The sequence below is a fragment of the Pararge aegeria genome, chromosome 4 (genome assembly GCF_905163445.1).
Source record: "Pararge aegeria chromosome 4, ilParAegt1.1, whole genome shotgun sequence".
NCBI lineage: Eukaryota > Metazoa > Arthropoda > Insecta > Lepidoptera > Nymphalidae > Pararge > Pararge aegeria.
Genome location: NC_053183.1, coordinates 10924984 through 10943060, shown reverse-complemented (window position 1 = coordinate 10943060; position 18077 = coordinate 10924984). Strand labels below are relative to the sequence as shown.

Genomic DNA, 18077 nt, shown 5'->3' with positions numbered 1-18077 from the left:
TTCTATGTTTGTTTCTATAAATTTCTTAAATATATATAATTTCGTACTCATTTCAGTTTTAAAGAAAAAGTAGCAATAAAAAAACCTCCAATTCGGTTTTACTCGTGTCGGTAAAATTAAATGAATACCTCCGTATACCTTTTAAACTGAATATAAATAGGTAAATACTTTTACTTATCTCATAAAATTTTCTCCCTTACCCGGTCTTTCTTCCCATTTTTTTGGCAGTTTCCTTTTCTTAAGCAGGAGAGGGAAAGGATCTTTGCCACCTTTGCCGTCATGAAGCTCCTGTTAATATTAAAAAAATAAAAGTTTGTATTGCTTTCTCTAAATTACTTACGTGACAGACAACAATCCATTTAGGACTGCATCATCACTTTTGAATTTATGCATCTAAACAATACCTACTTCGTCATATCGACCCATTCTCAGCCCAGAATAGGGCACAGTGGTCTCATTCCATAATGAGAGGGGGGTTAAACCACGCTGGCCCAGTGCGGTTTGGTGGATTCCACGCAACTGTGAGAACATTATGGAGAACTCTCAGGCATGCAGGTTTCACGATGTTTTCCTTCACCGTCGAAGCAAGTGATATTTTTAATTACTTAAAACGCTTATAACTTAGAAAAGTTGCGTGCAGAGGAGCTGGGATTCAAACTCGGCCACCCAAAAGTGAAGTCGAGCTCCTACCCACTGCCTGTTAACAATACTTAAATACTTTTAATATGATTAAAAGTAGAAAAATTCAAAGTCACATAATAATGTAAAAAAAAAAAAGATTATACGCACCGTCATGAATGTACGTACTGTTAATATGAAGATTATTAATTCATTATTTACCCGTCGGGTACACGGAAAATGCAGGGTTGAAACATTTTACGATTTTCTGTTATATGAGAGAAGTTTGGGGAATATAGTAAATCATAATTATTATGAGGGGCGTATACTCCTCACAGTGTTATTAGACATTAAACAAAACTTTGTAATCGGAGCGCCGCACCCTACTGTCAAAATCTGTCGGATAAATTTTCATCCCTTTGATTTCCTACGAGCCTGAACTGTTGCGAAATTAGAGACGAAGTTTACACTGCCATCAAAAGCTTTTATCGTCGCTTTATTGGTCGACAACTTTTGGGCAACAAGGTAGGTGGAAGTGTAAACGATTTTGATTAACTTCTTTTTATATATAGCCTGTGAGTAACTAAGGCTAATGAAAAACGATTATATTTTATAACCAACGTAACCAAATACGTCAATGAACTAAAGCCTAGTGGCAATACACATTAGTTCCAATTATGTTCTCTTTTAAAATATTTGGCACTGCATAAAATAATGCTTTCATATAATTTAAATAAAATGCTACTTTTGTTTAAATTGATTACCTACTTAACGGTGTGAAAAGATTAACCCTACTTAGCTGCAAAACCTGCATTTGCTATTACGTAATCTCGTAGATTTTGTTCTATAAAAAGTTGCATAAAGTAACGCTAATGCCTCATTCTTTTTAAGTCCGATATTATAGGTTACGTTGCAAAAAACGTAAGGAAAAGATTAAGGCCCGATAAAATACTAAGGGTGCATTTTGGTTTCGTTATGCAATTTTAAATTTTAACGCTTTAAGTAAAGGTACATTCTTGTTCGTTCCAAAAAAATGCTTACACTTAGGGCTAAAACACATACGATTTATAATACATATTAATATCATACTCTATAAAAATAAAACCATAATGGGCAATTTAATAAACATTGCATAATAGCATAATCAATTTAATTCAAATTCCATTAATAGATTTCCATTTCAAAATACGATTATACGCTCAAACGCTTCCCAGTTTGAAGTGTCAATTGTAATAGCTGCACAATTGCGAATTTCAATGAGAACGCTAACCAACCTTGATAAGTTAATATGTTTATTGAAGTTTGCTAAATTAAATACAAAGGTAATATAAAGTTAAAACACCAAAACCTTTTTTTTTACCATTTTTTATAACTTATTTCATGTGCGCTAGAACATGAAAAAAGGTAATTAAAATGCGTCAAGACCATAGAATTATGAGCCATGATTTCCTACAACTTGTGGATGCCAAAGAACGTCTCATAATCTAGCTAGTAAAATAATGTATTTATCTTCAATGATGGAGAGGGCTTTTGACTAACTGATTTAATATTACTTGTTTAGTTATTTTCTAAACTACATAAACACAAGATTAACCTCTACCAAGATAAAAATAACTTTGTAAACTCAATGATATTGCTCAATCAATTATTCTGATTTGACAATAATATTAGCCATGAGTTTATGATAATAGTCGCAGTAGGGGGCTAAGGAGTAGTAAGTAGTAAGTCGAGCTTTTTGTGACAAAACTGGTTTGGGAAAGCGCCCATAATATACCTATGTCTGCCACAGTGGCGTGCACTCGGTTTCCTCGGCAGAAATCCTACTCTTATATGAGTTATATATACATTTTAGGTTAGGCAGTGGTTTTGTGCATGTATGAAGTGCTCGCCACTGGTCTGCCACCAAGCAGCACTGCTGGGTCCATCATTCGGTCTGAAGGGTATAAGTAAAGGCACATTGAGCCAGGTTTATGGAAACAGAGCGGCACTTTGTAGGATTTTAACATGCAAGGAACACGCCTTGCATACCCTACGAAGTGTTGTTCCATTTATAGCCCATGGTTTTCCATTAATGATCAGGCGGACATTCCGCTATAAGAGAAAAAGTAATTTATACTCCGCGCAATATATAACCTTCAGTTCACGATCCTGGATTTAGTATCTGCACATTGCGACCGTGTTCTACCCACTCTAGGCCTTACGCCTTAATGTTTTAATCCAACTGATGACTATAATATGCTGAAAAGACTTTTTAAAACTAATAAGTAGATTACCTTAATAGCGATCGTATCGTCTTGTAAAAAGTAGAACATTTTGTATTCAGTGAGCTCACCGAACTCCGCATCTCGGTTATCCCATACAACGTTAAACCTGGGGAATATTAAAAATACGGTCAAGAATAACAAGGATTCGTGCTTTGGAGAGTCAAACATAACGAGATCAGAAAGAAACACTTTTGATAGCCGATTGGCGCAGTGTGCAGCGACCCTGCTTTTTGAGTACAAAGCCATGGGTGCGATTCCCACAACGGGAAACCGTTTGTGTGAAGAACACAAATGTTTTTCAGTATCTGGGTGTTTATATGTATATTATAAGTAGTAAGTAGGTATATATTAATATATATATAAATAAAAGAAAGTTGTGTTATTTACACCATTTATAACTCAAGAAGTGCTGGACCAATTTTTATGATATTTGATTTTTTGTATTCCTCTTAGACCGGAACAGGATAATAAGTATTAAAATAACATAACATTCATAAAAAAAAAAAATCTGCGGTACGAAGTTCGCCATTCATAAAATATTCATCAGCAATCCCATAACACAAGCTACGCTTACTTTGGGGCTACATGGCGATGTATGTGTGGTCGTAGTATATTTTGACGCCGCTGACTGGCGCAGTGGGCAGCAACCCTGCTTTCTGAGCCCAAGGCCGTGGGTTCGATTCCCACTACTGGAAAATGTTTGTGTGATGAGCATGAATGTTTTTCAGAGTCTGGGTGTTTAAATGTATATTATAAGTATTTATGTAGTTTTGATTATTCATCAGCTATGTTAGTACCCATAACACAAGCTAAGCTTACTTTGGGGCAAGATGGCGATGTGTGTATTGTCGTAGTATATTTATTTATTTAAACTTTGATAAACTTATTAACGAATTCAAACCCGTATTTTTCGTAGTATTAAAACATTAATTAGCATTTTACATAGCATTTTTATTAGAAGCTGGTTTTCAAGCTAAAGGAGACAAAGATAAGCAGCATATATGATGGAAGCGTTATTGATTAACGTTTATCAACCATACTTATATTCAATACAGATTAACTTCGTGTCTTGGATAACACAAACCAATTGAAGGCAATGTACTTTATCTACTTAAACGACTGTTTAGTGAAGCTCAAGTCCTAATTTTGTAAGTAATCTAACAAAAACTCATAATATATAGTCGTGCATTAATCGGGGTCCAGAGATATTTCTTCGTTGCCATGCAATTTTTTTTATGCTTGTAGGTACCTGGCGCACCTATCGTGCGAAACCGCGGGCAGGTCGAAAATGAGTTGCGGGAATAGTTATAAATAAATTCAAGTAAAACCTTATTTCCTTGTAATCTTCATAAGGTAAGCTGTTTAAAAAAAATTTGTTCAAGTTCACAAATATTACTGCATTTTTTTCTTCGATATTTTGGAGACCGCCACGAAAAGTAAGTGGAATAAGATATTTTAAACCAATAAAAAAGGTATTTTTATTTAAAAAAAAAAAGAACTTTAGCTTCTTATTATCTTAATAGTTCTTAGAAAGCGATGCCCATGCCAAAACTCATTTTTAATCTACAATTTAGAGTAGTCCTTAAGTTTTATCACAGTCTACTGACAAAAACTGGCCACAGAACACCACAAACTAAAGATTATTTTTACATTTTAAAATATGAATCGCCAATTAATATTTTAAAGTACATGTGAATTTTGTATATCGTGTCCCTGTATTTCCGTTTATTAGTTAAACAAATTTAAAAGAGATAGATAGGAACCAAGAGTTACATAAAATAATTTAAAACCGCCCTTTTTGAAACGTCATAAATAGAATAGACATCTTTCAGTGTACTCCGTGTCATATCATAAAATTGACCCGTTTAGTGTCAGCTCTGCTTTGTTAATCGTAAAAAACTGATTTGAATAACTGCTTACACAGAATTAAGAACATACAGAAACCGTGTACAAGACTAATATTGAAGTATCAAAAACCACTCCACTTTAGAATGGTTCCTGGAATAAACGGTATGAAGTGACGAACACTATATACCATTAAGTGGGTGACAGTTATTATTTTACCTTTAATGTTCTAAGCGTTCACCATGAAATGGGAAAATGGGAAAAAAAATTGTGAGCTAGCAACATTCGGTGTAAAGTGAGACGTGCGCGGGGTGTTTTCACTGCTTTCGGGCACAATGCACTGCATACAATAATTCAATGACTGATTATTACTTGATAAGACACAAATTATGTAAGGCACTACATACAGACAAACAGGACGTTTCATAAGTGTTAATGTAAGGTCTACTTGAACTAAATTAAATCAGTTTTTTTTTAATTTAGAACTTTGTATCATATCATTTTGTTCTATCTAAATATATAAAAGAGAAAGTGTGTGGGTGTGTTCCGTATAGGCTCCGAAACGGCTGGACTGATTTCAATGAAACTTTCAGGGAAACTCGGGATTGACCTGGCGAGTAATCCTGTAAAGTTTGGTGACGATCGGAGCACTCCTTTTTTTGAACTGTCAAACTGTCAAATACAGCTTTTATTTACTATGATGATATTCTATTGTTGGGTGTACATGGGTGTAGATAATGATCTTCACCCGCTCGAGAAGAGAATAGAAGAGAATGAATACGGAGAGAAATAAATGATTTAATATATTATGAGACTTAAATTAAAAATTTAATGATGTAAGTTTATTGTTTAAATAAAATAAAGCAAAATCTAGCCCGGCGACGGGTACGCTAGTAAGATATACAATTTCAATAAGATTTTACAAAGCGCTCGTAATTTTCAATGTGGAAATTTAGGCGCATTAAAAAATATACTTACCAACTTGTAATTTCAATGGTAAACAATATGCGATAATTAAACCCCGTTCTCATAAACACAGCTGTTCAGGCAACCGTTAACTGCCACGAGCGGCTCAGTTGACTTAACTCAAGGAAATATGTCTAAGTGTAGAGCTACATACATATGCACACTTTAGCCATTCACCCATAAACATCCTTTCCACTTGCCATCAGGTGGGCCATCTGCTTGGTCCATAAGTCATTACTATATAAAAAAAAACAATAGTTTCCTTAAACACTGGTAGTACAGTCACACTTAACAGTGCCAAAATGGCAATGGCATGTAGAAAAAACCAATAAACAGCCAATCCGTTTGCAATAATAGTGGCCAGTGAACATAGTAACTACATACATTATGAATATTAATGTATTTAGGTCGTATTAGTTAGATACACTACTTGAGTAAGATTTCATTTAGGTACAGATGGTTAATTGACCATAATGTTTACTACTTTCGAAATATTATTATGTTTGTGTCGTTTGCTTTCAGATTTGAGAAAATTAGTTTTGCTTTCATTTGAATTAAATTTCAAATTCATCCAGTAATTTTTTAGGCTAACATGCTGTGATAAGCAAGGCTTATCTATGATTGTGTTAGTGATGAAATTACTCTTTTTTTTGTAAGGATTACTATTGTATGCTTAAAAATTACGATTGAAAATCACATGTCGAAAAAAAAATGCGTCGTGTTTTTAAGATATAATTAAGACATAAAGCTAGCTTATTATGTAATTATAATAAAAAATATAGCCTAGCTTAGAGCCTAACCTAGTTTTAAACTATATAGTGCTCCACAATAATTTATATCTTCAATGTACAAAATCCTTGTTAATAGTGATGTAAATTGATTTTTACATATATTTTTAAAATAAAGCAGTACCAATTAACCATATTACCATTTCCATGAGTGTTCATTTCTCAAAGCTTACTTTATGCACTTACGTACAAGTACCTTACCAAGTTACCTACCTATCTATCCAACAGACGGACGGTTAAATTACGCCCGGAGGCCTAGCGTTAACAGAAACTTTGTCTTGACACCACAACTTTGTAATTTGTTTACGGGCGTCAAAAGCGACGTGACGTGCACTGTGAACTTAGTTTGCAAAATCAGGCCATAACATAACTGTAGCTTTTCAAAAGGCTTTGTTTGCAAATCTTATATAACTAACTGCACGTACATGCAGTTTACACCCACCCACACACCACCTACACTCAACTAAACACACACTAAAATAGGCACACCGACGCACACACAAAACGACACACATAACAGCCTCAAGGGTCCTTGGTTTTGTGTGCTCGATAGCGACAAATGATATTGAATTGAATTAAAATGACACATGAATGTAAAAAAATGTAATCAGGTCAATCAAAAAGTGGCCTCTAATTTACCAGCTATTGGCTCTATCACGAAAATGGACCAACCTCGTTAGCTGTTTTATTTATTTATGGTGGTAAATTGATCCCGGCTGTAATACGGATTTCAAATGTAGGACACGGCTTATCGAAACCCTATATGCGATAGAACCCTATGCGTGTCATTAAGTTTGGTTAAGCCAAAGTGGGCAACAGCTTCAGTTCTTGACGCATGCTGTAACCTCGCACGGCCCGGTCCTCTCAACCAATATCAATGTTCCGATTTTGGCCGTTGAATGCTGAAGAATGTTAGTACTTCTTTAAAACTGCCCCTATTTTAAGCTTTAGACTATCTTTAAACTAAGTTCTTTATATGTCCTCATTAGCCTTTCAGTTCAGCGTAGCAATCAGTGCAGTTAAATCCTTACATCAAAGTCAGAGATTGGATATCAATACAAATGATCTTTGCTTAACTGTACACACTGTACACTGTATTATTTTATTATTTATTATTTGTATTGTATTGTTTTATATATTTGTTAAGTATCTTTATTTTGTAGAAGGGTACACCTTACTTGTTGGTTTTTTACGAATGGTATCTACTTAGTTAAAAGTTTATTTTCAATAAGTTAATTTCTCTGTTTCATATACATTAAAGTAGTCAAATGGATAAATAAATATAATCACCCTTTAGTGCAAGGTTTAAAGAAACGGAAATAAATTTGTGATATCTGCAAATCGACTGAGAGAAGTGCAGAAATTATTTTTCATATTTTAATTTTGCATGTGATGTTAGGACTGTAACTAATTTCTTTGATTAAACTATGGCATTTTTTTACTCAAAAACTGTTTGCGTTTCGGTTTCACACAAAAGTCTCAAAGACATTAAATAATGTACCTCTAAAGCCTACGACGTAATATTTCGGTTTTTATTTACACGTTGTATAATCGAAACTTAAACGTATTTCGATAGTAACAACATCGCTGTAATTGGCTAAACCACGAAAGTTTTACGACAATCAACCCACTGAATTACATTACGCTTTGAGTTTGAGTTGACTAAAACTTCGTCTATATACCAGTTTGTTTACGAGCTTCAGAGGTAACGTGACAAGATCTGTAAACATTAAACACAGCTTGGGAATAATTTCATAATATCTGTGTCTGCCTAATTGCAGTAAAAATAAAATATATATATATATATATATATATATAGAGAAAAAAAGCCGCCCCCGGGTGGGCTCGAACCACCAACCTTTCGGTTAACAGCCGAACGCGCTAGCCATTGCGCCACGGAGGCACGTGTATCTGGGTCTGAAAATATCTAAGTACTTAATATGCTTCACTATAGAGGAACATGGTAGAATAATCGTTTTAATTTTATGTTTTATCACTCACTTACTCTTTTGCCTTAACAAAAATAGCTTTAAAGCCTAATTCTTTTATGAAATAACTCAAGTTCACAAAAAAGATGTACGAAAGAAAATAAATACATAATTCGCCAAAATATTATCAGCTAACGACATTATCACGACAATAAACGTCATAGGCCGTTCTATTTTTAGAATTTATTTATTGCGCTGGGTAAAAAACATATGTTTACAGACGAACGAGCGCTTTGCTGCAATTACACCTGATGGTAAGCGATGATGCAGCCTAAGTTGAAGCGCGATTGCCTAGCAAAATTTCTTTTTGGAGAGATTTTTAGTGTAATATAGACATAGTAAATCTTAGAAAACTTAGTAAACCTTATGCGATATAACATATTTTTCGTGATTAGGTACTAGCAGGGTTGTGAGTGTAAAAGCTACTCTCCTAAGAGAGAGAGGAGGCCTTTGCCCAGATGTGGGGTGTTAATAAACTGTATATAACAACTATTTATGTGTAGTATATTCTTAAAAAAATATTCATCAGCTATCTTAGTACCCATAACACAAGCTACGCTTATATTGGGGCTAGATGGCGATGTGTGTCGTATTAGTATGTATTGTCGTAGTATATTTATTTATTTTATGAAAAGAAAAAAAAAGTTATATTAATAATACATATTTTAAAATGTACGCTTTTCTGTAATGGTGCCAGAGTTTTTTCTTTCGTATTTATTTAAGGAGTTTCAACGTGAGAAAGGCCCTAGGAAAACTAAGCATTCAAAAAATAAAACTATCACTCATTTACTCTCCGCTTGAATGCTAATAGAACAAGTTTATAAAGAATCTTTGCATACTCTTACTCTGGGATTCAATGCTATTCTACAGTCCTATATTGAATATATTTAAATTTCCTCTTAAAACTAATTCCAACCTCGTAATTGAAATGAGGTAATATTAGTGTACGAGTAACGTTCGTTATTTAGCAAATGACAGCTGTCAAAATAAAAAGGCTACAATATTACTATGGAGGGTAGAGGTAAGGAGAGTCATCTGTGTATATGAAAAAGTGTCGTCAAAATGTATTAAATTAGGATGGCGCCACATTTGCATCAGGGTAACTCTTAAAAGAAGCGCCAAATATAAATATTGTTAGAGTAGGCTTGAAAAATAAACAAGGAAGTATGGAGATACAAGGAAGTAAGGTTATATTTAACACAATATTTTGTACAACGTAAGTTGTTGAAATTCTCAATAATTAACTACTTTAGTCGATAATGACATTAAATTTTTTAACTCGGCATACTTCAATTCATCTACGATTGCTACATTCATACCATACCCTGTGCATCCACCAGCGCCATTGTGGAGGATTTTTGAACTGTTATTTAGCGCAACAACTGGACACTTTTTCAACTTTTCTCCCATATAAGATGACTCTCGTACGAGTAACGTTCCAAGTGTACGAGTAACGTTCGTTATTTAGCAAATGACAGCTGTCAAAATAAAAAGCCTACAATATTACGTAGCCCGATGAACTTGTAGGTACCTAATTGTATTCCAACATGAAATTAGTTCGAGTTGAATACAGTTTGATTATGTTAGAGATTCAGACAATCGTAGTGCATTCCAGACACCTGACTCTTCGCTGCCAAATTATGTGGAACACCAAACAGCTAAACTAACGCTATTCACAGCGTGTTGCCAGTTTAATTAACGTGGAGATATCGGAAAATAATTGGATTCCTTAGAATATAGTTGTAAATAATGCATAGGTTAACTACGTAATATCAAGGTAGCGTATTATGTAGTGTAATATCTATTTCAATAATATATCTGACTAGCTGACCCGCCCAACTTCGTCTGCACCTAGTAGCTTGTTCTATGGGTAATAAGATGACTGATAAATATTCTTATGAATAATATACATAAATACTTAGAATATACATATAAACACCCAGACACTGAAAAACATTCATGCTCATAACACAAACATTTTCTAGTAGTGGGAATCGAACCCATCGCCTTGGGCTCAGAAAGCAGGGTTGCTGCAAACTGCGCCAATCGGCCGTCAATTGATGAATTGGTGGACTAATGGATGTAACAAATTATATTAAAGAACCGCGACAAAGCTTCGCCCGCCGTTTCTTGTTATGGTACCTATTTCAATAAACTTGCATTGCGAGCATTGTGCGCCTCAGTAGCAGAACTACAGTGTCGTGCACAGGAAATTGGACCAGGGTAAGCATAAATCAGTAAAATGGCATAGAATGTCAAAATTCTCCTCTGTTGCCAGTTATATGAAAATGTTTGGGTAGGCAGCGCTTTTGTGCATGTATAAAGTGCACGCTACTGCAGAACTACTATAATTCTTACAGAGTAACGAAGACGTATCCGCTAGTAAATACTTTACAGAGTTAAACTCAACAAGCATAAAACGTTATCTAAACTTGATCCAAATTGTTAGAGAACTTTTGAGAGACGCGAAATATATATTTATACTAGCTGTGGCCCGCGACTTCGTCTGCGTTTGATTTTGTTTTTAAAGTATTCAGTATCGCTAAGCCTTAAATGAGTATAGTAGTATATATATATATATATATATGTAACATGTGACTGTCAATTAATTATAGACAAATAATTTGCAATAAAATAAAATTGCAACTATAATTAATGATCTAAGCTATCCTATCTCTTAAGTTGGACCAGACTGCTCACGGTGTGCCAATTTAATTTAAAATCGGTTAAGTAGTTTAGGAGTCCATCGCGGACAAACATCGTGACAGGAGATTTATATATATTAAGATATATGTATATTGCTGTAATAAAAAAGAAAATGTTCTCAATTATTAATATCATTAAGATGTATTCCGGTCTGAAGGATATGGATTCCAGTGTAATTACAAGAATATGAGGCTTAACACCTACGTCTCAAATTGATGGACACAGTGTGGCATATAGCAGAAAGTTCTATTTGCATGCACAGTAAAGGCTTGTTTGTTTATACTACCACTCACCATCAGGTGGGACATCTGCTTGGTCCGTCAATTATTACTAATGGAAAAGATATCTATAACCATATCTATGGAAATTCGCAATCTTTAGCGTTTTTAATATATCGTGTAAGAACATAATGTGTCGCTATAAATTTTTATCTAAACCAATTTTTTTTCATGCTGTTGTACAAACAGTGCACTTTGTATATATGTATATGGATATGTTTTATGTTTATCTTTATTATTTTATTATTTTATATGTTATCTAGAATGCAGTTATTAGTGTTAATATAATAGTGTCAATGACGGCCGAGTGGCGCAGTGGGCAGTGCTTTCTGAGTCCAAGGTCGTGGGTTCGATTCCCACAACTAGAAAATGTTTGTGTGATGAACATGAATGTTTTTCAGTGTCTGGGTGTTTATCTGTATATTATAAGTATTTATGTGTATTATATTCATAAAAAAATATTCATCAGCTATCTCAGTACCCATAACACGTTACTACGTTTTCTTTTGGGCTAGATGGCGATGTGTGTATTGTCGTAGTATATATCGTAATATATATCGTAGTATATATCGTAGTATTTTTGAATGTATTGCTGTCACCCGTCTCACAAGTGTCTTATTAGCTCGATACGCAAAGGTAGCCCGATAGAGATCACTACAAGTGAAAAGGTGGCCTTTTGCTACAAAATTATGTTTTTTGTCCTGCGCTTTTATCCTTTCTTATGCATTAAAGTTATTTAAAAGAAAATATATAAGAAAATAACTTATACACGGAACTGCATTAGATAATTCATACCAAACGTTCCAACCTTGTGAACAATATTCACAAAACGCGTGAAGGCGCTAGTGGCGTGACAATACAACCTAAACTAACATATTAAATACATACATACATATTACCTATTCTTAGTACCAACATATTTACATATTATAACATATGTAAATATGTTGGTACTAAGAAGGTTATAATTACGAGCAATTAATCTAAAGTATGTATATTCCGTTGGTTTCATGTCTTTGCTATTTTTTTTACTAAGGTGTCCCACTCTATCTTCTCTACCGGTCCGGTTACTAGTAAGTAGTAAGCTGTTTATTAGCCTAGTTTATAATAAATTGCGATTTTATTTATACAGAGCACGCGGAAATTATATTTAAATAAATATAAATATATTACGACAAAACATACATCGCCATCTAGCCCCAAAGTGAGCGTAGCTTGTGTTATGGGTGCTAGGAAAACTGATAAAATACATAAATACTTATAACCTCACACTGAATATTTATTTTCATCCCACAAACATTGTCCAGTTGTGGGAATCGAACCCACAGCCTTGGGCCCGGAAAGCAGGGTCACTGCCACCTGCTCCAATCTGCCGTCTTTTCGGCTAAAAGATTGTTATTTCAAAAAAACAGTAACCGCTTTGCTAAACTTCTTGTTATCCAACCCAAAAGTTACAATTGAGATCCTAGAGTCGAATAATAAATTATTAGACAAATATAGGAAGCTATTTATAAAGAGCCGATATGAGAGCGAGGCGCACTAAGCGACAGCTGCCTATTATCATGGATATCCGCGAGCTCTTCCAGCGCACGGATATCTCGTTCACGCTCACGCAGGCTCTCACTGGACACGCATACAACAAACACTACTAAAACTAAACCGCTCCCATGTCACAATTGACGATAAGTGCCCGTGCGACAACTCCACCAGCCAAACCCTTGACCATCTATTCTGGGAATGACTTCTCTTCTCTTTGAGACTTCTCCGGACCATGAGTTCCTTTGCAGGCACCTTGGGGCGTCCCCCTATTAACTGCGGTCTGATACGAAATAGAACTGCCTTGCAATCTTACACCGACATGGTAAACTCCATCCAGAGTGGCCTCAAGCGATTCAATAACACTTAGTAGATTATAATTTTTTATTATAAGTGTTTTAATTTTATAGTTTTAGTTTATCTATGTGTATAGGAAGAACAGCCCGGCCGATGTATCAAATCGCAGAACCAAGACTGTTCTTTACAAAAAAAAAATATCCCACGGAACTATTAATTGTAGGCATATAAAATAAGATAATGTAAGAAGAAGTACAAAATCATTCGCATAAGAATACGGCGGGCCCACCTTAAAAATGTTACTGATAGATACTCGTAGTTAGATATTGATAGTTATTTTTAAAACATTTATTAACAACTTCCTACAGTACTTACGTAAGCACTTTACCGTCGTATTCTAGGAACCTTCTTAAGGGATCAGCGTGTGATTTCACCCTCTTCGGTGGCTGCGTTGCTTTCCAGTGTTCTTTTTGAGTGTAAGAGTCTACAGGTAAATCCTCTTCCTTCGACAGCTCTACGCCTTGAGATTCTAACCATTCCTGTGTAATCAAATACATTATTAATTATTAAAATATTATAAAACAACTGTGTAAATAACAACGTTGAATAATTATAACATTCTTTAAATTATTGTTAACTAGCTGTTGCCCGCGACTTCGTTTGCGTTTGATTTTGTTTTTGATGTGGCATTCAATTTAGAAGACGGTTTGCACGTAAACATACATATAGGCATAAAACATTCATGAAACAGTAAATAATGTAGACATGCAAAGGCGGCCTTATTGCTGCAAGCAATCTCTTAAAGGCAACCTTTGTAGAAAGGACTTAGAGCAAGAGAACGGAAGAGTGTAATAATATATACATAAACACTAAAATGTATAGATACTAATACATAGATAATTTAAATAAAGTAGTAATACATAGATATTAGTATGTATTGTCGTAGTATTTAAATTTAGTTGTAGTTCTAAAAAAATTTAAGTTTTCAGTATCGCTAAATGCCTTAAATGAGGGGTTTGCTGCTGTCCGCTGAGGAGTTCTGTCCTCTATCCCCAACCAGATTCATCAGATCTACACAAAGTTTGGGCAATATTAAACACATTATAACCTCTATAGTACAAAAATAATTATTTAAATCGGTTATAATTTGTCGGAGTTATGGTGTAAAATCGTCAAACACTTTCATCCCCTCTCCCAAAAGAAGAGGTTAATGTCGGGATAAAAATAATTCTATATTATTGCTAACACTTCCAAGAATATGTGTACAAAGTTTTATGAGGATCGGTTAAGCAGTTTTTGCGTGAAAGCGTTACAAATAAACTAACATTGAAATTTATAATATTAGTAGGGATAGGGAAGTAGGGATGAATCACTTTAAGACAGAATACATTTCAAATATATCACGCCATGTTTATACCACACTTTTAGTATCTGGGCTAGCATTTAATGTTAGTTCATGAAAGCAATTTAAGCAAATAAAAAAAATCATCCTTAATTTAGCTTATAGTAATAAATAAAAGAAGTATTCGATAGATCTGTTAACAATTGTTAACGATAGTGCCGATCTTTATTCACTGTAGCCAAACAACAAATCTCCCTTAACATCTAATCTAGGGCATACGTTTACCATACTCTGTACCTAGCCGCGTTGATGTTTGCACGATAAAGGCAATCACCGAGCAATATAAACGCGCTACAGCATAGTTAAGAATTACCGGACTGCTCGTCTTGTTAAGTTGGTTTTTTTAGGTTTTGGAGACTCTTTTGATGCCCTTCATCTAGTAGTAGGACCTACATACATGGTCATTTCGGAAACCCTATTCTAGATTCTTAAAATACTTTCGTCGTCCTTCGTCGTCGTTCGAAGTCGTTCAAAGTTGCAATTCTTGTAAGGATTATCTTATTGTTATTTTTATCGTTCGAAAGTCAACTCTCTCTAACGCCGCACCGCTAGACTACAGAAATATATAGTAGGTAACTCTTATCTCCATATATAGCGGATTCGTAAATTTATCCTGAATAGAAAGAAAAATAAATAGTTCCTGCTATACCTAATCTGGATAATTACATTGCACCGGAGCGTTAAATAGCTGGACGAGTTCACAGAATGGTACTCGTAATTAGCCAAGAACAAGTCTACATTTTGACATAAGCGAACACAGTGAATTCGTTGAAAAAATAAACCCCAAAGGGTCAGGTTTGTGAAACGATTTATTTGTTTTATTTTGGACAACTAGGTTAAAATACTACTCTCATCCTATCAACCCGTTACCGGCCCACGACAGGGCACGGATGTCCTCCCACAAAGAGAAGTCCACCACGCTGGCCCAGTACGAATTGGTGGACTTAACACACTTTTGAGAGCATTATGGAAAACTCTCAGGTATGCTGGTTTCCTCACGATGTTATCTTAGATCGTAAAAAGTTAAAGATGTTGGGATTAAAAACTCGAAGTCCTACCCACTGGGCTATCGCCGCTTCATGTACCACTCATCATAGTATTTCCATGGTGTGGAAATTCAGAAAGTCAACATTACCAAAATTTCTTCGCTGATGATCAAAACCAGGTCGCTTAAAAGAAAGAAAAAAGCCAGCCAGGGTGGTAAGTTAAAACGTATACTAAGAATGATGTCGTCGAACCTTATAATATTATAATTGTGTTTGTTCGTTGGATTTTCGTTCAATTGCTATCTTATACCAAACTTAACGTAAATTATAACAACGTATCTGACGTGAATTGTGAGGCAATGTTACATGAGAACACAGCTGCCGCCAACCGCTTGATAGGCGTATAATAGGCATCTTGTTACCAACAAGGCAACGGCAAACTGAATTTCAACGGAATTATATGTTGCTTGAGGCTCCTACACGTTATATTCAAAATTTTTTATGTGAAATGTACTTACCGACTTAGATAAATCCGATTTTATCTTCAAACTATAAATAGGTACAATACAAATATTTTAAAACCCCCGATCCATGTAGGTAATTAACCGTTTTCTGGTGAAGGCCATCTTGGATTTAAACCTTGTCACAGTATTCTACTAAAGCTCTTTCATTTCATATCAATACTGATTGAGTTGTGAAAAAATAATGTAATTTGGCATTTTATGGTGGCGGCCATCTTCGACCGATTTTCAACAAACAGCTTAGAACACTTCCGACTAATTCACCTTTCAAACATAAAATCAAAATCAAAATCGGTTCATCTGTCCGGCCGCTACGATGCTACAGACAGACACACACACACACACAGACACGTCAAACTTATAACACCCGGTCGTTTTCGTGTCGGTGGTTAATAAAGATCCTTTTCGAAAAGGCTCAATACAATATTTCTTAAGACGATGCACAATCAACTCAAACAACCTCTCCTGAGGTAAATAAATACCTTTCTTTGCTAACAGAAACCCAATAGGCTCAATACAAATAGACGTTGAAATTAACTTTTAAGAAAGACTTCTCAGTGGAACGAACTTTACTAAGCATATAAAAGAATCGAAGAAACTTCGCCTTTTTTAACTATATGATGTTTATAAATATATTTTTTATGTAATTACGTTTGGGCATGACTTCGTCATTTAAAGAAGTACACAGTTTCAGATGTTGTATGTTGATGTTGCAGTATGTTGATTCCACACAGGAATTATTGAAAATATGACAGCAAATCAACAGCGAAACGCTACAGCTCTCACAAGTGCGCCAGGAAGGTCCTCAAAAATGTCTATGCCCAGTACATTATAGTCACACATTTTAATAAAGACGAATCAAATCGCGAACCTTTTCAAGGTAGGAGGATCGAGAGGGTTCTCTTTTCAGTTGGGTTTTTCTTTAGTCAGTTAAACAGTAGGTACCGTGGCGTGATAACTGACTGACAAGACACGCACAGCCAAGCCAGTGGATACAGTTTAATGAAACAATTAAACTAAATTTATTAAGGGAGGACCTGTTTCAAAATTTAAGTGATTATTATTCAGCCCTACTAAGAAAAAACCTTTACATCTATTCTAATATTATAAAGTGGAAAGGTTTGTTTATTTGTAATCGATTAACTTTCACTATTATCTAGCCTTCACTTTACATCACATCACTTTACGTCTTTTTTTACATGGATATTTTTAAAACAAAAATTTAAACAAAAATTGGAAACACTCTGTATTTATTAGCATGTAAATTGAATTCGCAATCGCTGCCGGCGCCAGTGCTCGACGAATATTATTATTCAAAATTATCCAATGAGTTCAACGTTCCGCAGTGGTAAGTTTCGAAAACAAGTACATACTTGTTTCGAGACTTACCACAATTTAGAGACTAACTTTCGAAACTTACCACTTCCGCACGAAAGTGTAAAAGTGTGTCTGTTTGTTTGTTTGCAACGTACGTTCGGTCCAACCATTGCACCGATCTTGTTGAAATTTATGGATGATATAGGGCTTGCATCCTATAGGTGGTCATAAGATATTTTTAAAAGGTTATCCGGCACGCGCCTCTAACTTTTTGCTAATTCAAGCTATTATAATATCATTTGCTTAACGGTGAAAGAAAACATTGTGACGAAACCTGCCTGAGAGCTCTCCAAAACATGCTAAAAAGGCGTGTGAGGTCTACAAATCAGCACCTTGCCAGCGTGAAGGAATCTAAGCGGTTTTCTTTCTGAGAGGAGACTCGTACCCTCTAGTGGGTTAGGAATAGTTTGATCGTTATGATTGTCAAGCAAGGGTTCACATTCAAGGGATAACTTCTTCCAAAATTTCAACTTTCCAATCGTGTGTAGATCCTCTTGCACACAAT

At 34.9% G+C, this 18077-nt stretch overlaps 1 protein-coding gene and 1 non-coding gene across 2 annotated transcripts in view; both read right to left on the bottom strand.

The window, feature by feature from the left end:
- LOC120623480 (EF-hand domain-containing protein 1-like) overlaps window positions 1–18077 on the bottom strand; it is an 83321-nt gene that overhangs the window by 25375 nt on the left and 39869 nt on the right. Inside the window, exons 5-7 of the mRNA XM_039889517.1 lie at window positions 13662–13825; window positions 2892–2988; window positions 201–288 (exon numbers count right to left, since the gene is read on the bottom strand). Coding sequence (XP_039745451.1) covers window positions 201–288; window positions 2892–2988; window positions 13662–13825 — 349 coding nt within the window. The remainder of the gene's footprint in view (window positions 1–200; window positions 289–2891; window positions 2989–13661; window positions 13826–18077) is intronic.
- Window positions 8312–8384, bottom strand: Trnan-guu. Its single transcript has one exon. It is a non-coding gene; the product is annotated as a tRNA-Asn (tRNA).